The sequence below is a fragment of the Monodon monoceros genome, unplaced genomic scaffold, assembly GCF_005190385.1.
Source record: "Monodon monoceros isolate NGI ecotype Baffin Bay Population unplaced genomic scaffold, NGI_Narwhal_1 Super_Scaffold_5, whole genome shotgun sequence".
Taxonomy (NCBI): domain Eukaryota; kingdom Metazoa; phylum Chordata; class Mammalia; order Artiodactyla; family Monodontidae; genus Monodon; species Monodon monoceros.
Genome location: NW_021703782.1, coordinates 7281200 through 7302043, shown reverse-complemented (window position 1 = coordinate 7302043; position 20844 = coordinate 7281200). Strand labels below are relative to the sequence as shown.

General features: G+C 47.3%; 2 protein-coding genes across 2 annotated transcripts in view; both read left to right on the top strand.

Annotated features, from left to right (window-relative positions):
* Nucleotides 1-12875, top strand: part of NEIL2 (nei like DNA glycosylase 2) — a 16340-nt gene extending 3465 nt beyond the window's left edge. Inside the window, exons 3-5 of the mRNA XM_029203563.1 lie at nt 3691-4025; nt 8227-8426; nt 10128-12875. Coding sequence (XP_029059396.1) covers nt 3691-4025; nt 8227-8426; nt 10128-10489 — 897 coding nt within the window. The 3' untranslated portion in view covers nt 10490-12875. The remainder of the gene's footprint in view (nt 1-3690; nt 4026-8226; nt 8427-10127) is intronic.
* Nucleotides 12876-17107: 4232 nt separating this feature from the next.
* Nucleotides 17108-20844, top strand: part of FDFT1 (farnesyl-diphosphate farnesyltransferase 1) — a 42206-nt gene continuing 38469 nt past the window's right edge. The window contains exon 1 of the mRNA XM_029203558.1: nt 17108-17376. Within this exon, the coding sequence (XP_029059391.1) occupies nt 17278-17376 (99 nt within the window). The 5' untranslated portion in view covers nt 17108-17277. The remainder of the gene's footprint in view (nt 17377-20844) is intronic.

Sequence of the window (20844 nt, the reverse complement as noted above, 5' to 3'; positions counted from 1 at the left end):
CTGGCACATAATAGGTGCTCAGTAAATACTAGTTCTCTGTCTTCCACGTTGCCCTTCTCACACACACACACACACACACACACACACAAACACACAAACTATAAAACCATTCTTGGTTAGAACTGGAAGAGGTCTGGAAGAGGTCTGCTACACCTTCATGTGTGTTTTCTGCATTTGGAGGTGGGGCTCAGGGAGGGGGAGCGGTTAGCCCAAGCCGACATAGCTAGCAAGGGACAGAGACTGGAGCACAGGCCCCCTGACCTCCAGGTTTGTGCTGTTCCCGTGAGAGCACCTGGACTCTGTCCAGACTGTCCTGCAGAGTTTGCAGGACAGGATTAATGTCCCTTTGCCTCTGGGTCCCAGTGGCCGGGATCTTAGCACCTGCCTTCACAGAGCTGGCTTGCAGAAAATATTTACTCAATAGCTGAGTGGACAGAAGAATGTGAGGCAAGGGAGCCTTGAGATGGATCTGGGCACTGGTTTCCCAGTAAACCAAGGCAGGGGTCAGTGTTGGGAGCCCAGAAGCCTAAGGGAGGTGGCCTTGGGGAGCTGCCTGGCATGTGGGTCCCCGTCAGTGGGCTCCCTTTCTGTTCCTCTGTCCGTGGGTCCTATTCTCAGGATCTGAGAGTTGAATTTGGAAGTTTAGACCTGTGTCCCTAAATGGGAAGCTGTTAGGTAGCAATGAATGGAGGAAGGGAGCGTGTGATTAAGGCCCAGCTGGGGGCCTTGACACAGAAGAGGTCCTGTGGCCTGGAGAAAAAGCCTTCATGATGGAGATGGGACTTGAGTTGGACCTTGAAGGATGGAGGACTTAAGTGGGTCAAAAGGAGAAGAAGGGGCATTTCAGGTTTGAGAATCAGTTGCAGATTCAAACATGGAGGTGGAATGAGCAGGGTGGGCTCGTGAGACAGAGGAAAATTGGCTCCACTGTTGCTGGCTGTTTATCTGGCATATGGCCCTTCACTGTCCTTCCTTATAAGCTCTCCAGTTTCTGTGTCAGGAATTACGTATAATTGCTCATTACAGACTCAGAAGAGTGGCTTATACAAGTCAGGGTTTTTTTTTTCCCCCTTCCCATAATGGGAAGTCCAGAGGAGGGGGTCCAGGGTGGTGTAGGAGTGATGCAAGATCACTGGGGCCCAAGCTCCTGCTCTTCTCTCCCTGGGGTGTAGCCCTCATCCTCATGATGATGATGATAACATGGCAGCTGGGATTCCAGCCATTACATCCACATTCCAGGCAGGAAGAAAAGGCAGGAGAGAGCTGGAAACTGGTTCATCCACTTCAAAGAGATTTCCTGGAAACCACATTTGACCCTTCCTGCACAATCTCACTGGCTTCCCCATCTGTAAGGGAGGCTGGGAGACGTAGGTTTTTAGCTGAGTATGTTGACGTTCCTGTAAATCAGTAGATTTGTTGGTAGGGAGAAGGGGAGAGAGGGATATTGGGAGGCAGCCAGCAGTCTCTCCACACTTGGTCCCATATCATCTTCTCTTTTGTTTTAGCCTCTCATTTTGCAGAGCACACACTCCAGAGCTGCCTAAGAAAGCATTAGGGGTGGGAGGTAAATACTGAGTCCTTTCCGCCTGTTAATGTTTCTGTCCCATCCTAGTCTGGGTGGGTGGGACATCTGGAGATCAAATCCCACTTATACTTAGACTTTATATCAGTCCTCCAATTAAAAAATATTTACAGCTTTGTTGAGGTGTAATTCACACCACATCCAGTTCACCCATTTCAGGTGTGCAGTTCAGTTTCTTGACACAGAGTCGTGCAACCATCACCATAATCAACTTCAGAACATTTCATCACCCCCAAAAGAAGCCTTGTGCCCATTAGTCCTTTCCCTTTCACCCCAACTCTCCACCCCCAGCCCAAAGCGACCATTTTACTCTCTTTTCTATCCTACAGATTTGCCTTTTGGGGAGGCATTTCACATACTTGGAATCATGCCGTGTGTGACTGGCTTCTCTCACTGAGCATAATGTTTCGTAGGTTCATCCCTGTTACAACCTGTGTCAGAACTTCATTCCTTTTAAATCCTGAATTCCCTGAGGGAAGGAGCAGAGACTCACTCATCTGTGTGACCCTCAGCACCTAGCACACTGTCTGGCACGTTGTATAAACCCAGTTAGCAATTAGAACTGAACTATCCATAGTGTCAGAGGAATTTAAAAGAGGGACGGCGGAAATTGCCATTGTTGGGAAGGGTGCAAGGGTCTCCTGACCTAGGCCTTTTGACCTGGTACATGTTTTGACCTTGAGGGTCATCTGACAGATATTTTCATCAGCCTTATCCCAACGTGGGTGACGTTGCACCGAGAAAGTGTTGCCTGGAGCAAATTCCCTTATGCCTGCTTAATTCCTTGCCCAGGTTTTTCTGTAAGCTCAGTTAAGCCATTTCTGATGTGTGGCAGCAAACAACTGTGCTCAGATTTGCAGTTAAGCTATTCTGGAATTATTTAGAAAGATAATGCCCTCTTTGGGGGCGAGGCCTTCAAAAGACTGCTCCAGTTGTTAATTTTTATACTAATTGACAAATTGGAGATCTCATCAGAACTGTGATCTTTAAGTACGTAGCTTTGGGGGTCAAAATATCACAGGCAGTTCCATTATGAATGCCAGATGTTTTGGGTTTAATTCTTGGAAAGACTGCCTGAACTTCGGGTCTTGCACAACAGGCTTATCCTGGAATCGGACCATGTACACATTACCTGCCAGGACTAGCAATATGGAGATAGAATACTCAGCAGCTGGAACATTCTTTTACACACATTTTCTGTTTTCATTTTCTTCTGCTGCAATTGTGTTGATCGTCATTTTTGATTGTGAGGTCTCGTGTGGCCATTCCTTCTATCAAATCCAATTTCGGGGGTGGCGAGGGCTGCAGAATTTCACAGTGGGTCGTCTTTAGCTGCTGTCAGTTTGTGTGTGGTGTGTATGTGTATGTATGCTGATTATTTCTAACAAAGAAAAAGTATTATGAACTGAATACAGGAATGACAATTAGTATTTACTTATTAGCTAATTCATGGAAAAATTGGGAGTATTTCCCCTCAGGTATTCTAGGGTGGCCCTGCATCTAGCGTGCATCTATTTCATTGCTGATCTGATTCTTCCACTTGCTTCTAATCACTTTGAAAACCATGTACTAAGTGCCCACACGGCTGGAACAAAAAGCAAAAGGCAAGTCCCAAATATTCAAGTTGGGAAAGTTTCATGGAAGAGGCAAGAGGGGAGACATTTGCATTAGCATAAATGTCTGTATACACCTCTTCCAGTCTTCCCCTTTCTGGGTAAGACTCAGTCTGTTTTGACTGCAGTAACAGAATACCTCACACCAGGTGGCTTATAAACAACAGAAATTTATTTCTCACAGTCTGGAGCATGGAAAGTCCAAGGTCAGGGTGCCAGCAGATTCAGTGTCTGGTGAGGACCCACTTCCTGGTTTGTAGACAGCCATCTTTTTGCTGTGTCCTCATGTGGAAGAAGGGTTGAGGGAGCCCACTGAAGTCTCTTTTATAAGGGCACTAATCCCATTCAGGAGGGCTCTACCCTCATGACCTAACCACCTCCTGGAGGCCCCACCTCCAGACACCATCACACTGGGGGTTGATTTCAACACATGAATTTTGGGAGGACACAGATAAGTCTATAGCAGAGCCTTAGATCATGTTCATCTTTTTCTAGGTCCATGGAAAGAAATTATTCCTTAGATTTGATCCAGATGAAGAAATCGTGTCCCCTGGCAACAACCCACTGTCAGAGCCTCTACAAAAAGAGTGGAAGGAAGAGGCCGGGCACCACCAGGAAGTCTCTGAGCAGTCCTCCCGGTCCCCAGGAGGAGACGATGCTGTCCCCAGTGGAGGTGATGGTCTGCGGTGTTTGTGGGGAGACACCCCTGCAGGAGGTGCTGAGAGGTGGCTGCAGGTCAGCTTTGGCTTGTTTGGCAGCATTTGGGGGAACGAGTTCTCCAGAGCGAAGAAAGCAAACAAGAGAGGTGACTGGAGGGACCCTGTTCCAAGGTAAGGCGTGGTTGAGCAGGCCGTGGGCTGTGACTGTCGGCAGCTGTGCGGGGTCTGTGGGGTTCGCCAGGGCTCCGCTGTGCGGGCCTGGGCCGGGCTCTGCGGGCAAGCTGGGTGGTCTCCAGCAGCCTGCCGCCTAGGAGAGAGAACCCGCTCCTCTGCCCACTGAGATGGCAGGTCGACTGTGGTCTGCACCCAGAGAGGGATGGGGACCACCTGGCAGCTTAGAGAGCGGGGAGTACTCTCCCAACAAGCACAGCCCTTGAGGCTGGGAGGCCTCTGAACAACATTTTATGGCTTGACTAGTGCTCTCTGACTATAGGGACAGAATTGCCTCAGTTTTCAGTGTGTTCATGTTGAGGAGAATATCGGTGCAGAAAACTCTATCCATGTTCAGGATTCTTTCCTTAGTGTAGGTTCCCAGAGGAATCATTGCTGGTCAAAGAGAATGAACATTCTTATTGGTAGCGCTGAGTTTTTTGTGTACTTTTTATCAACTTGTAGGGGCTTTCGGACCTTGTGTGTTAACCTCTGTGATGTGTGGTGCTAGTGTTTCCAGCCTGTCTGTGTCCTTTGATGGTGTTTGTGCCTTTAGGCATTCAGGATTTTTAGTTTGTAGGTACTGAGTGGTCAGTATTTTCCTTGATAGCTCTTAAGTTTTATCCTCTTGCTAAAGAAGGCTCCTTCTACCTCCAATTCAAAATACTTTTCTGGTTTCATAATTATATATTTTTTCATGTCCAGAACTACAGTCTTTGTTTATGGTATTATGTAAGGCCAGTAAGATGCTTGGGACTATAAAGATAACTCAGATCGGGAGTTCCCTGGCAGTCCAATGGTTAGGACTTGGCGCTTCCACTGCCGAGGGCCTGGGTTTGATCCCGGATCGGGGAGCTAAGATCCCACAAGCCGCATGGTGAGGCCAAAAAAAAAGAGAGAGAGAAAAAAAGAAAACCTCAGACTGGCTTGAATGGTGAGGAGATTCTTTTGACTCACAGACAGTTGACCCTTGAACAACACAGGTTTGAACCGCACGGGGCCACTTACACGGGGATTTTTTCAATAGTAATATTACATTGCTGCACGACTCACTCTGAGGTTGGTTGAATCCGTGGGTACGGAACCGTGGATACAGAGGCCGGCTGCAAGTTACGTGCGCGGATTTTCAACTATTCAGAGGGTCAGTGTCCCAACCCCCAAGTTGTTCAGGGGTCAACCACATTAGAAGCTCAGAGGGAGTGCGGGCCGTGGCGTTGACGCAGGTCCAAGCCTTTGGCTTCCCATTCTTGTGATTCTCCTGACTTTGCACTTTGCCACATGTTGCTTTTGTCCTTAGACCAGCAGCAGGAGACTCCTGCAGTTCCAGGCCTTATATCCACACAAGAAAAGAGGAAGAGAGGAGAGAGAGGGTCATTTCTAAAGTTCAGATGAGCAAGGAGAGCTTTCCCCGAAACCCCCAGGAAACCTCTCATGGCCCGAAGCTGGGCTCGTGGGCGGATTCCGGACCCGGTCACCAGCCGGGGCGATTGGAACGCTCTTCCACTAACAAGGCTGGTCCTGCAGGCCTTCAAATTTATTGCCACACAGTGAACTCATGTCATTCACTTATTTTTGAATCTCTTCCTGTCACGTTATAACTCCTTCCATGTTGCATATTTTGCTTTGCCTGCCCCACCCCCTTTTTTTCTTTATTAGGCTTGCCTGAGTTTTATCTACTTTATTGGTCTTTCAAATAAATGATAGTTTTGTATACTAACCACATGGAAGAGTATTTCCTAATTTTTCAAATATTTGAGTGTTTGGGGTCATCTTTTTTGGGGTTTTTTTGTTTTAATTTTTTTTATTGGATTACGATCAGGGTGGCAGCCTGTAAATTTTCTACTTTTGGCATCAAGATTTGCAGCCAAACACATAATTGATCTTTGCTTACGTTTTGTGTACATAAATGAAGATAGAATGTTCATTAAAAGTAAAACATTCTGACAAAAACCAAACAAACAAAAAAAGAAAAACATTCTGTAAATGTTAAGAACAGGTTATTGTTTTGATAGCTCAGCTTTTCTCTGTTTTTGTTTTTGTTTTTTGTGGTACGCGGTCCTCTCACTGTTGTGGCCTCTCCCGTTGCGGAGCACAGGCTCCGGACGCGCAGGCTCAGCGGCCATGGCTCATGGGCCCAGCCGCTCCGCGGCATGTGGGATCTTCCCGGACTGGGGCACGAACCCGTGTCCCCTGCATCGGCAGGCGGACTCTCAACCACTGCGCCACCAGGGAAGCCCTTTGCTTATTTTTTTATGTTTAATATGCAAAACTTGGGAAGAGGATCATTGAAGTCCCCCAGGCTAGTTGTGGTTTTATAGAGTTTCTCCTTGTCTTTCGTTTTTGTTTCTGTGTTTTGCTGCCCTTGGTCCCAGGTATCAGGGTCCCTGACTCTCAAAGGTTCTTTACAGCTTCATTATTAAACAATCCTGGACCCTCTCTCTGCCTTTAGCCCTAATTCTGCTTCTCTTTGATGTTAACAGTGCCACTCCATGTTTGGTTGGCTCACCCCCTGGTCTTTTTTCCACTTAGTCGTAGGTCTGTTTTTTCATTTATTTTAGGTATGCTTGCTATAAACAGTAAATAGCAGGCTTTTGTATCTCTTTAAACTCAGATGCAAACTCCTTGTTTTGAAATGGGGTAACTGTGCTGTTTGGATTTTCTTTCATTTTTAGTTTTATTGTCCCTTGTTTTCTTTTTTCTGTTGGATTTATCACATTTCTTCCTTTTTTTTAAAATTAATTTTATTTTTGGCTGCGTTGGGTCTTTGTTACTGTGTGCGGGCTTGCTCTAGTTGCAGTGAGCGGGGGCTACTACTCTTTGTTGCGATGCGTGGGCTTCTCATTGTGGTGACTTCTCTTGTTGTGGCTCATGGGCTCTAGAGCGCAGGCTTAGTAGTTGTGGCGCATGGGCTTAGTTGCTCCGCGGCATGTGAGATCTTCCCGGACCAGGGCTTGGACCTGTGTCCCCTGCGTTGGCAGGCGGATTCTTAACCACCGCGCCACCAGGGAAGTCTCTTTTCTTCCTTTTTTTTTTAAAACCTCTGTTAATTTGGAAGTACTGCTATTCATCTTTATTCTTTTGGTAATAATATTATCTTTAAATGATATCTGTTTTTTTCCCTGAGTTAATAACTATCAAATTTTTAATAGCATTAAATTAATAATCTTTTCCCTTATTATTAACACTGGTATTTTGCTCACTCTCCTTCCCCCCTCCCTCTGAGATGAGACCTTTAAAATATTTCTACTTCTGTACTTTCCTGCCATTTCTACCCCATCTCTTGTGTCTGCTGAGGTAGTTTAGAATTTTAGTTCCATATTGTTAATTAACTACACTGTTAGTTATGTATAATTAAATTAATTAATATTAAAAACACACTAATATAGGTGTCTTTTTGTTCAGAGAATCCTTTCCTCACACTTGGATTACAGGTGCACTGTTATGATTGCAGGCCACTCGGATCTCACAGTAGACGTGACAGAGTCCAGTGCTAATCTTTCCATCTATCCTTTCCGTCTCCCCTCCTCTTGAGATCCTTGCTGATTTACTTTCAGTTGGGATGTACTTTTCCTTGAGTAATTACCACAGGTACTATGTGTAGGTGTTTTTCTGAGTCCTGTTCCTCTCAAGTTGTCCCTTTACTTCCACATAAGATACCACCCAGGTCAGATACGTGAGTCTTGGAGTCCAGCTGCAGCCCGAGTCTCTCCCCTCACAGAGTAACCCGTTATTGCTTATCAAGGTTCATGAGGTTTCTCCTGTGTCCCTGGCGGGGGCGGTGTGTGTATGTGTCTTTCTTGGTAGATCTTGCCCAGGACTGGGAGAGGTGCCTACTTGGCATCGGTTTCTCTGTCTTCCTTCCTTAACAAGCCCTGCTTTGTGCCATAGCCACACCTCCTGAACTTGAGACTTTTCTGTACGTCCCAAGTTGTCTTCTGCCAACACGTATTGTTATTATCAGAAAAAAGGAGAGAGTATACATTTTCTTTTAATTACTCCATTTGGCCGTGAGAGTTTAACAATTCTGGCAGAGCCATCCCTTTTCTCCTCTGGGACCTTAGCTTCCCCAGATTATCCTGAGTGGAGTGGGAGCTGTGTGTGCATGTGTGACCTGATGCTGCTGTCATAGCCCTGTGCACTGTGACCTCTCCTCTCTTCCCAGGCTGGTCCTGCACTTCGGCGGGGGCGGCTTCTTGGCCTTCTATAACTGTCAGATGGTGTGGAGCTCCTCTTCCCCGGTGGTCAGACCCACCTCTGACATCTTGTCGGAAAAGTTCCATCGAGGACAGGCCCTGGAAGCTCTGGGCCGGGAGCAGCCCGTCTGCTATACGCTGTTGGACCAGAGATACTTCTCAGGCTTAGGTATGGCTGATGGCAGAGGGTGGTCCTGCTGACCGACCTAATGAAAAAGTCCCTCGTCCAGGAGGCAGGAAACTGGCACCCGCCACTGGTGTCAGTGATGCTGGATGATCACCTGGGCTCCTTAGCTCCACTTCCCTCGTTTTTAAAATGAGGGGGTAGGTCAGGCCATTTCTAACTTCTCTCCTACCCTAATTATATTATCAGTCGTAGTCTGCCTGATAGCCACATTGGAGCATGACCTTCTAGAGGGCAGGGATCACGTCCCCTCCATCCTTTTTTTTTTTTTAATTTATTTTTTGTTTGTTTGTTTGTTTGTTTTTTGCGGTACGCGGGCCTCTCACTGCTGTCGCCTCTCCCGTTGCGGAGCACAGGCTCCGGACGCGCAGGCTCAGCGGCCATGGCTCATGGGCCCAGCCGCCCCACGGCATGTGGGATCTTCCCGGACTGGGGCACGAACCCGCGTCCCCTGCATCGGCAGGCGGACTCTCAACCACTGCGCCACCAGGGAAGCCCTAATTTATTTTTTAATTGAAGTATAGTAGGACAAACGCAGACCCTGCACCCAGAGGAGCACAGGCTTCCAGGAGCGGCCTTTGGGGTAAATTAGTAAGAGAAATGCTGTGTAACTGGCTGTTGTTACAAACGATAATCAGAACAGCCAACATTTTTCAGGTGACTCCACTGTGCCAGGTACGTGGGTTCATCCTTACTGCTCTTCCTCAGGATGGCCACTTACTAGTTTTCCCTTCATTCAGATGAAGAAACTAAAGCAAAAGACACATTGCTCTAAGGGCACAGCTGAGATATGAAGCAGGTAGTCTGCTGGCGAATTTTAGAGAGAAATTTTGTGTGACCGTGAAGCTCTTGGAAAGAGCAGCCTTTTCACCCGTCCATCTTCTCCACATGTGCCGAACGCCTGGCCTCCACCGAGCCCACCTTCTCTCCTGAAGGAGAGGGTTGTTTAGTGACCCAGCAAGCATGGACTCAGCCCCCTGGAGCTAAAGATAGACTGTGATAAATGCCTAGTAGAGGTTAAAGAAAGTGCACTGTTGGGACATTTTGAAGAAACTTACTGATTCAGGAAGGAGAGGTCGAGGTTGACTTCACAGCAAATGAGGCAGGAGTAGGAAAATAATATAATAGTACCTCCTAAACACTTTTCTATATTTCAGGCGTCATGCTTGACATTTTAAATAATAATAACAGCTAGTATTTATTGATTCTCTCTACGTACCAGCACAGTGCTCAGCATTTGTATGTGTGTGTGAGAATTCTCATTTACTGCCCACGAAAACCGGGGAACCTACCCCCGCTTTACAGACCAGGAAACGGAAGCCTCAAGAAGACAGGGAATTCACCAGGGTCAGGTAGCCGGGATCTGGTTGGGCTGGGATTCACAGCCAGGCACTCAGGCCCGGAACCCCTTTTGTTAATCTCTTTGCTGTAACATGGGCCACGCGTGAGTTTTATGTCATTTCGTCTTCACAACAACCTAAAGGGTAAGTGTTAGCAAATACTTCGCAGATGGGCCGGATGATTCAGTGTGAGGCTTGCCCGAGAGCTTCTAGGCCAGCTGGATCTTCCTGAGATGCTCTCCACTGCCATCGTATCAGCTGTGCTCTGTTTTGTTAATTTTGTGGCCAGCTTTCCTTATGGATGTGTCCTTTTTCCTTCCCTTGTCCCCTCCCTGCCTCCTTCCAGGGAACATCATTAAGAACGAGGCCCTGTTCAGAGCTGGGATCCACCCGCTTTCTCCCGGCTCACTCCTGGGTCTTCCGCGCCTCAAGGCCCTGGTGGACCATGTGGTGGCCTTCAGTGCAGGCTGGCTGCGGGGCAAGTTCCAGGGCAGACAGCAGCACACGCAGATCTACCAGAAGGAGTGGTGCCCTGCTGGGCACCAGGTTGTGAAGGAGGCACTGGGACCTCCAGGGGGCTTCCAGAGGCTCACGTGGTGGTGCCCCCAGTGCCAGCCCAGGTTGTCACTGGACGAGCCAGAGCAGGTGGCGCCCTCCTCGGGTGCTCGGGCCCCTTCTACACAGAGCCTTGCCCTTGAGGGACCGTGATGCCTGAGTGTCGCCACAGGGGTTGTGGGCAGGGTTTGGGACTGGGGACAGGAATTGGGGGGTGGGGTCGGGATGCCAGTGCTGTTGGTGTTCATCTCACCGGAGTTCAGGCTGAGGCAGTTTCCACAGGGTCCGATTTTGTTCTTTTCTGGTTTTGGTTAATTCTTCCTATCTAATCCCACCACTGTTGACAGATGAGGCAAATCGTGATGGCAGTTAAGGGGAAACCTCCCGGAGTGACAGTGGGGCAACGAAAACGAGAGCCAGTGGAAGAGAGCTGTGCCAGCATTGCTTTGCAGGTGTTTGGTTTGGTTTGGTTTGGTTTTGGTTTTGAAACACTGACTGGTGTTAAGTCCCTCCATTTGAGAACCAGGAAAAGGGAATTATCCTTCTTGGTTCCCCAAGAGGGATCCAGGGATGAGGGAGGGAGTAACAGGAGAGTGTTGCTCGGATGCAGCCTCCTGCCTGGACCCTTCCCATGTGACACAGATGCCAGGAGAAGGAGGGGAAACGGGGGGACCAGGGAGCTGGCCACTTTGCCGGTGTGTCCATGGGCTTTAGAAAAAAGCGACTTGTTTCCTCCCCAAGGCGATGTGTTTGTGACAGTTGACATGCTCAACAGTGCAGGAATCCAGGTTGTTAGCAAAACCTAGAAGAAACCAGGAAATAAAGCTCTTTGTTACTTTGTGTTGTCACCTTTATTTGGCAGTAAAGGTTCTTTCACTGTACATAACTGAGCTCTTTGTGAAGATGCCGTTTAGGACTTGTTGGGTTGGTCGGATGGATCCATTTAAAAGGAGCAGGGCAGGGAGAAAGGTGAACATGCACCCTTATACTTCTCTGCCTTAAGTCACTGGGAGTTGTCCACAGCGGGGAAAGCCACCTTATGGCAGGCATTAGCTCAGGGCCAAGATGGTACCCAGACAGGCCATTTCCCGTAAGTCAGCATCTGTCAGGGTCTGGAGTACAAGAGGGGGGTGGGCTGGACAGGCATCACAGCCTGCGTGCGGGTGGGCACCCACTGCGATTGGTAGAAAAGGGGAAATGCTGTTGCAGTTGCTGAGAAAAGCAGCGACAGGGCTAGAAACAGCCGTGGGTGTGGAAAGAAGAAGAGATGGGAGGGTCACCATGGTGATGGGCTCCTATGTGTCAGCTGGCTGGATGTGAAAACGAGGGAGGGAGGGGGCTGAGAGCTGGAGGAAGCTGCCCCCACCTCGCCATTGAGACAGAGTCACGGGAGCTGAGCAGGTTCCGTGAGGAGACAGTCAGACCCTGTGTGCTGAGCTTGAGGCACCTGCACCTAAGTGGGGGGACAACACAGCCAGGAAATGGGCCTGGCTCCCCGCAAGTGCAAGCTTGCAGGTATGGATTTGGGAGCTTTCCTCACAGCTGAGGGTCGGTTTGAGAAGGTTAACAAGGCGATCATGCGGCATGAGAAGGATGGAGGTCACAGGGGAACCTTTAGAAGGTCTTTTGTTCAAGCGGCAAGAGAAGACAAGCCAATGGAAGATCAGATAAAACAGGAGGAAGGAACTTCGGGGGGGCAGCCAGTGGTGCACACGTCAGAGAAGAGGCCTTCGAGTTTGACGGTTGGTTGAATTTGAGATCATGACCTCAATTTGGTCGAATTTGAGGTCATGACCTTCAAGAGCCATTTGTGTGGAGTGGTAGCCGGTCTGCAGGGGCTGAGGACTGGGTGGGAGCCCAGGGGTCAGTGAGTGTGCTCTGCTCTTCAAGAAGGTTGTCCTTGAGGGACTTCACTGGTGGTCCAGTGGTTAAAACTATGAGCTCCCAATGCAGGGGCCAGGTTCAATCCCTGGTCAGGGAACTAGATCCCACATGCATGCTGCAGCTAAGAGCCCACATGCCGCAACTTAAAAAAAAAAGATCCAGCGTGCCGCAACTAAGACCTGGCGCAGCCAAATAAATAAATGTTTTTTTTAAAAAAAGGTTGTCCTTGCAAGAAATGAGAAAGGGGGTCAGGGAGGGAGAGTGATGAAAGGATGGATGTGATGTGAGGATTTGTGTGTGATCAGGTGAGGGGAAAACCAGGAGGGAGAGAGACACCAGCACCAGCGCTTAGAGACGCCTGGGCTCCGGTGGGGAAAGAAAAGTAGACCCAGAGAAAACCAGCTGGCACAGAGTAGGAGTGGGGAGGTTTGTAACAGCTATGAGGGAAAGTTAGAGCCGCTTAGGGCTCGAGGGAAGGTTATAGAGCCACACTAGAGACCAGAGTAGTCGCTCCGTTTCCCAACTTTGTACAGCGGTCTCCAGTAGCTTAGGGTCAGAAACAAAGAGGGATGCTGGATGAACCCACAGTTGAAGGTCGTCAGGGTATGAACGGTAGAAGTCCAAGAGGGCAAAGGAGAATCCTTATTTTTTTTAAGTTGTTTAAAATTATTTTAAAAGATACATCAAAAGATTCAAGCCTTACAAAAGATTATAAAGCAAGACATGGAAGAATAATCCTCAGTCTACCCTGTCCTCTTGGGAGCTGACATCATTTCTCTGACCTTCAGTCTGTATTGGGGGAAAATAGTAGCACCTAGCAGTTGAGTTGTAAAGGCTGATGGCCGCACCATGAGTTCTGCATCGGAACTGCATAGACTGGGTTCCGCATGGAAGCAGCGGGGAAGCGGAAACGTGGACTGCCAACAGAAAGCACAGCTACTGCAGCCCTCCGCGAGGTTATCATTCATCCTGGCAGGAGGCTCTCGGCGGAAAGTCTCAAGTTACTTCTGCAAAGGGGAAAGGCAGGGATAGCAGAGGTGGACTGAATGAGGGTTAAGAGAAGAGGATGGTGGTACAGAACCTACAGGGCTGGCGAGGTGAACAGTGGGAATGACTCCTGTGGCCTGCGTGCCTGTTGGACGTAAGGAAAGGCTGCAGTTGAGGGATGGGGTACAGAGTCAGCGAGTCCCGGTTTCACTTAGAAGAGAGAGAGGTGATGCATTTGGACTCAGCAGATTCCAGGGTAAAGAGTTACTTATGAGCTGGAGTTTCATGATTACTGACGTAAAAAACTTGCAATTTTGTGTGAGGTTTCAGTGGCCTTAGCCATCTAATAAATATTTTTTAAATGCTTCCTAAATGCTAGTTCTGGGAATACAATGATGAACAAGACAAGAAAACTTCTGTACTAGTAGGAGGAGGCAGGCTTGTTACAACAGAGTGTTAGAAGCACTTTAGTAGGTTATTGTAAAGTGCTTTTTGTGGGGGAGTGGGGGATTGGATAAGTGACTGCCCGTCTGTGTTCTAAAAGTTCCAGTACAGTCCCTATTTCAAGCCCTGATATTTAATAAGAAGTAATGGAGACTTCTTAAGTGGCAAGTACTGTGCCAGGTGCCCTGTTTAGACACTGTCCCTGACCTTGAGGGGTTCAAGGTGAGGTGAAGAGTCAGACAAGGGATAATTAGCATACAGAAAGTTCAGGATGACAGTGACCACTGGACATCATTGAAGTACTGAGGTTTGTGGAAATAAAGACCACCAAAATAAGAATAAGCAAGTGAGGCCCTTTACTCAGAGCTTGCTATAGCAAGGGCAGCAGCCCCCATCACTTGCATGTGGCAGAAACTCAGAGGCAGGCAGGGAGTGGGAAAACTTTATCAAAAAAAAAAAAAAATGAACTCATCATTGTGCTCTGATGGGAGGAATTTGGCAAGGGGATGCTGGAAGCAGACTAACTCGAAGTGGGCTGTCTTACGTGATTGGTTTGGGGAGCATGTTTGGCTTTCTGTGGTTGGTCCTGAGTTGGAAGTGGAGGCAAAGAATACAGAAGCAATTGATCAAGTCCTGACTATTCCAGGCCAGTTGGTGCAGAGGCTGTGGGACAGACTGTGATACTGTATATGGTCTGGTCACTGTCTGTTTGTCCATTCCCACAGTCTCTGGCTGGGCACCTGGACCCGACTCCAGAGCTGAAGGAGGCTCCAGCTGTGCCTAATAAACAGCAGCACCGTGCCAGATGCTTCTGTCTCTCCCTCTTTGGGATGGAACCTCATCTACTTTGTTATTTCCAGTGTCTGCCACGTTGTTGTCGGTGCTCAGTGGGTGTTTGTTAAGTCTGAAGAACGGATAAAGGAGAGGCCAGGGAGCTTCAGAAAAGGGTTCCTGAAGCAGGGGAGTCCACCTGAGCTGTAATGAAGGCGTGGCAGGTAGCTTGGTGAGGATGGAGGAAGGGCATTCAGGGCAGGTGAATTACTTGAGTCCTGGGGTATGAACTACTGTGGCCTGTGTGGTGAGTGCTGCCAGGGCTGGATCAGGGTTTGAGAGTTGTCGAGTGACTGAATAGGAGGCTGAAATCCAAAGGGAATGTAGGTGACAAATGATGGGAGGATTTTTATTCTATGCCAGAATTCTAAGATTTTATCTTGAAAGGCATTTCCTTTGTGCAATTTAAAATTGAAAGAAGGGAATTTTTTTTACAGGGTCCTTTTAACAGGCAGGGGAGTGCTAAAACTCTTAGCTTTATGTCTTCTGGCCAAAAGCAGTATGCAAGTAGAGATATAAAGTTATAACTTGACAGAGTTTAAAGAAGGACCAAACATCAGATACAACGCAAAGAAATTGTAGGTAAATGAGTCAGTTCTCAGTGAAGCTCCTTTCAGTCTGTTTTTCTGTGTTGCCAGACTGGACTCATGGAACCAAAGTCAAGAAGCCCACAGGGCCTCACCTTAAGCTAATTAAAATCATAATACCTCATAAAATAAAATAAAATTGAAAGATTGAGATTACTCAAGCTGTTACATGGGAATGGATATAGAGAGAGAGATGGTAAACTGACCTGTAACAGTTTGAGAGAGAAGGTGGGGCTTGAACCTCGCCAGAGCAGAGAGGAGAGATTAAGAGGAGAGATGTTTGTTTCTTGGATTCCAGAGAACTGTTGAATGACTTACAAAGGGCAGATGTAGCGAGAGAAAGGAGGAGTTAGGGATGACGTTTGGATTTTATAATTAGGCAACTGGGAGGCGGTTAGTGCCATTCACAGGAGAAGCAGCCTCAATGGGAGAGAGATTCCAGTTAGGGCAATGTTAAGTTTGCAATGCTGAGGGGACATCAAAGAGTTGCACTGTTCTGGAGGCTTGGGGGTATGTGAGCAAACAAAACAAAGTCTGTCGTCATTGAACTTATATTCTAGCAAGGAAAAACAGACACTAAACATCGTAAGTAAACTATTTTATATCAGAACGTGATCAGTGCTGAGATAGGCTGGGACCTGAGACCCTTTCCTGTAGTGCTTGCACCTGGACAAATGAGCAACAGAATACAAAGAAACTATAAGGGACTAAAAATAACTGCGTGGGCAGTTGGGGCAAATCCTGAACAATAAGATACAAAAAGACCAAAACCCAACTGGCACTTCTGAGGTGCCAGGAACAAAAGCAGGTACTACATGATCCCTGCACACAGTACCGCCGAAGGGGTGGGCAGACCACCTAAGCCACCCCTCCGGCCCCACCCACCACCCGCTGATCTGCCTCTACCTTCCCCGCATTTAAGGAACAAGCTCTCCCCCCTTCAGAGAGTGAGCAAGGGAACCTGTTACTTGTCTTCAGTCCCTGGAGTCCCAGTAACGCCTTGCCTGAATTCCTGATCTGGCTTCATCAATTTCTATTGACTAAAGAGTCCAAAGACCTTAGTCAGTAACAATAGGACGGGAAAAACTAGAGCAGGCCGGGGAGTCAGCAGTGGTGAGGGTGAGGCAAGCTGTAGTATAAAACAGTGTGATGGGGTGGGCCTAAATGAGGTGAGGGTTCGGCAGAGACTTGAAGGAGGTGAACGAGTTAGCCAATTGCATATCCGGGGGGAAAAAATATTGCAGGAAGAAGGAGGTGTAGACAAGTCCTGGGGCCAAGGAGGGAGGGGTTTGAAAATGCAGGTGAGACGTAATGGGGGTGGAGGGCTATTCGTGCAGAACTTTTAGACCCTCGTGGGGACTTTGGCTTTTACCGAATTAAATGGACAGATATTGCAGGATTTTTAGGCAGTGATCAGAGCTGCCTTAATTTTTAAAAGGATCACTGATTGCGGTGTTAAAATAGATTTGGGGGTTGGGGTAGCACGTATTTTTCCAGGGCTTGTGAGTGCTCTAGGATCGAGATAAAAATTTCCACATCACCCTTTGATAGGCCGTAGAAACGCTTCAGATCCTTTTTTGGGACAAAATTTACGTGTTCGGAAGCCTCAGGCTGATTGCACCCATTCGATGCGCGGCTGTGAGCCGAGCGCGTCCCGGAAGAGCTAGTCTGCCTGGCAGGAGAAACACGTGGAGGGCTTAGCGGGCTGTGGCCAGCTGGGCTCTCAGCGAAAGCCGGGCCGGAGCGAGCCTCCCACGCACTGAGCTCCGGCTCGGGGGGGCTTCTCAAAGTCTCGGTTCGCTCCTCCAGCACTGCACTGGGAAAGCGGAGGAAAGCAAAGTCCCGCCCCCATTAGGAGTACCAATCCCGCTCGCCTGCCTCTTTCTCTCCCTCCAATTAGCTTCTAGGATGTGGTCCTCACGCCAGACACATCCCGCCGCCGATTGGCCGGCATCTTGCTGGTGCGAGCGGCCTTGGCCAATCAGCGCTCGCCAGTCCACCCCGCGAGCCCACGGGCAGCGGCGCGAGAGACCGAGGCCAGTTGAAGTTGGTGGTGAAGTGGGCGTGGCGCCGCCGCGCTGGGCTCGCCACAGCCGCGCTGGGCCCGCCTCCGCCCCGCCCTCCGACTAATCCTTTGGTTGCGGGTAGGGGCCATCCCGAGGTATCCGCGAGGTGAGCTCCGAGGTCCGACAGTTCACCGCCGCCAGCATGGAGTTCGTGAAGTGCTTGGGGCACCCCGAGGAGTTCTACAACCTGCTGCGCTTCCAGATGGGGGGCCGGCAGAAGGTGATGCCCAAGATGGACCAGGTGGGCCGAGCATCCCTGCATCCCGGCGGAGCCGGGAGGCTGCGCGCGACCGCCGGTTTCTGGGCCTGTCCGGCAGGGCCCAGAATCGAGGGCCAGGGTTGCGGCCAACGGGTGCCAAACGCCTCGGGCTCCCTCCTTCCCTCGGGGGAGCAGCCCCCTGACCCCTGACAGGCGGCCCCACCCTTCCAGCCTGGTTCCCCTCTCCTTAATCAGATGTCGGGCCCAGCTGCCCTTGGTCTCCTAGGCATCCGCCCCCATCCCCAAGTTGTCTTGCTGCCTAAAATGCTTCTGTTGGTTCACGACATTGGTTTTCAAGTAGTTTTGCTTCATATTGCGTTCTGTCCCTGAGATAGATGTTTTTCTGGGTTCTAATATGTGGATTACAAAACTGAGACTGCATGGGTAGATTAAGTGGGAGAGGACGTGTGAAAGAATTCTGTGAACGTAATGAACTATGCAAATGTTGTCACGAATACCTTTTCTGGAATGAAACCTTACTCATCCTTCCAGTTTTCAGTTACACCACCTCCATAAGCTTCTCCCCCTTTCCTGCAGTCTGATCAAGCCCTTCTTCCTCAGTGCTCCCTGAGGTTTTTAGAATACTTGTCTACTTTTGCGAGTTCTTATTAATTTTCTCTATATCTGTTGATTAGTTACCCTGTTGGCTGCTTGAAGGCCAGACTTGCTTTTATTTATATTTCATCTTCCTCACTCCTGTACCCTTTGTTAAATGAATGCTTACAAAGGTGTTTATTCCAACAGGAAAATCATTAAGTGATTATTGAATAAATAGACACATTCAACTGAATTAGTGGGGTTATATCAAAAGTTCTAAATTCTTTTCCCCAATGGAAGTAACACAAATACCGTCCTGTGTTTATACTCTTCGTTGTTGTCCTTTATTAAAACACTTTAGTTTCTTATCAGAAAGAAAAGTTTTCCCTTTGTCTTCTAACTCAGAATCCTTCTCATCCTTCAAGGTCTGGCTTCTGTGAATGCCACCTCTGTTGACCATTCAGCAGGTATTTATTAAACGTCTGTTCCGCTTTAGGCTTTATACTGGGTGCAGAAGGGCAGGATAACATGTATAGACAAATAAGACACCCAAAGAGCTCCTTGTCTTGTCAGGTCGATAAAATGTTATAAAATTGTTCATAGAAAGCTTAGGAAGTCACCATAACGAGATGCCTTTTAATGTTACCTGTGACCCTCCCTCGACCATTTTCTCTAGCACTGTTTTACCTTATATCAGTCCCATAGTCTTGTATTGCGGTTGTTTGTCTATGGGTTTTATGTTCCCAAAGTACCTTTCAGATTTAAGATTCTATGTTTGATTCTGGACTTTTAAGCTATTTGAAAACAGGAGTCTTGTTTGATGTACCTTTAGTGAATTAATGAACAAAAGGTGGATGCAATGCCCTCAAGATACCTCTAGGTTTTTAAACAAGAGAAACTTAAGTAACTGTGGCAGAATATAGTAAATGCCATAAGGAAATTCACAGAAGGGAAAAATCACCGCTGGCTGGGATAGGGGATTCATCTTTTGAGGGATGCCTAAAGGAAATGCAGCCTTAAATTTCTCCTGTGCCTTGATCAGTAGATACTTGTTTAATTAGGAGATTCTGGCTAAGACTTCTGACTTGGCCCTTTCCTGAAATTATCTACAGATATTTATGTTACTGTGTATTTGTGTGTTTTGGGGGGAAAAGAATTCTGTTCACTATTATCAGATGCTTCCAGGGATCTGTGACCCAAAACAGAAAAATAGTCACTGCTTTACAATCCAGGATATACAGTTTCCTGAACACCTCCTGCGACAGGTAATTCACTACCTCTGGAGACTGCCCATCGCCAGACACTTCTGGTTTTTAGGAGGTGTTATCTTACAGTGAGGGAGGGAGCCTGATTCCTCCAGCTCCATATCTCCTTCTCAAGATGGCTTTGGCTATTCAGGGCCTTTTGTGTTTCCATACAAATTGTAAAATTTTTTGTTCTAGTTCTGTGAAAAATGCCAGTGGTAGTTTGATAGGGATTGCATTGAATCTGTTGATTGCTTTGTGTAGTAGAGTCACTTTCACAATATTGAGTCTTCCAATCCAAGAACATGGTATATCTCTCCATCTGTTTATGTCATCTTTGATTTTTTTCATCAGTGTTTTACAGTTTTCTGAGGACAGGTCTTTTGCCTCCTTAGGTAGGTTTGTTCCTAGGTATTTTATTCTTTTTGTTGCAGTGGTAAATGGGATTGTTTCCTTAATTTCTGTTTCTGCCCTTTCGTTGTTAGTGTATAGGAATGGAAGAGATTTCTGTGTATTTTGTATTCTGCAACTTTACCAGATTCATTGATTAGCTCTAGTAGTTTTCTGCTTGCATCTTTAGGATTTTCTCTGGATAGTATCATGTCATCTGCAAAGTGACAGTTTTACTTCTTTTCCAATTTGTATCCCTTTTATTTCTTTTTCTTCTCTGATTGCCATGGCTAAAACTTCCAAAACTATGTTGAATAATAGTGGCGAGAGTGGACACCCTTGGCTTGTTCCTGATCTTAGAGGAATTGCTTTCAGTTTTTCACCATTATGAATGATATTTGCTGTAGGTTTGTCATATATGGCCTTTATTATGTTGAGGTAGGTTCCCTCTGTGCCCACTTTCTGGAGAGTTTTTAATCGTAAATGGGTATTGAATTCTGTTGAAAGCTTTTTCTACATCTATTGAGATGATCATATGGTTTTTATTCTTTAATTTATTAATATGGTGTATCACATTAATTGATTTGCATATATTGAAGAATCCTTGCATCCCTGGAATAAATCCCACTTGATCATGGCGTATGATCCTTTTAATCTGTTGCTGGATTCTGTTTGCTAGTATTTTGTTGAGGATTTTTGCATCTATTTTCATCAGTGATATTAACCTGTAATTTCTTTTTTTGTGATATTTTGGACTGGTTTTGGTATCAGGGTGATGGTAGCCTCATAGAATGAGTTTGGGAGGGTTCCACCCTCTGCAATTTTTTGGAAGAGTTTGAGAAGGATAGGTATTAGCTCTTCTCTAAAAGTTTGATAGAATTCACCTGTGAAGCCATCTGGTCCTGGACTTTTGTTTGCTGGAAGATTTTTAATCACAGTTTCAATTTCATTACTTGTGATTGGTCTGTTCATATTTTCTATTTCTTCTTGGTTCAGTCTTGAAAGGTTGTACTTTTCTCAGAATTTGTCCATTTCATCCAGGTTGTCCAGTTTATTGGCATATAGTTGCTTGTATAGTCTCTTATGAGCCTTTGTATTTTTGTGATGTCAGTTGTAAATTCTCCTTTTTCATTTCTAATTTTGCTGATTTGAGTCCTCTCCCTTTTTTTCTTTTTTTTTTTTTTGCGGTATCCGGGCCTCTCACTGCTGTGGCCCCTCCCGCCGCGGAGCACAGGCCCTGGACGCGCAGGCCCAGCAGCCACAGCTCATGGGCCCAGCC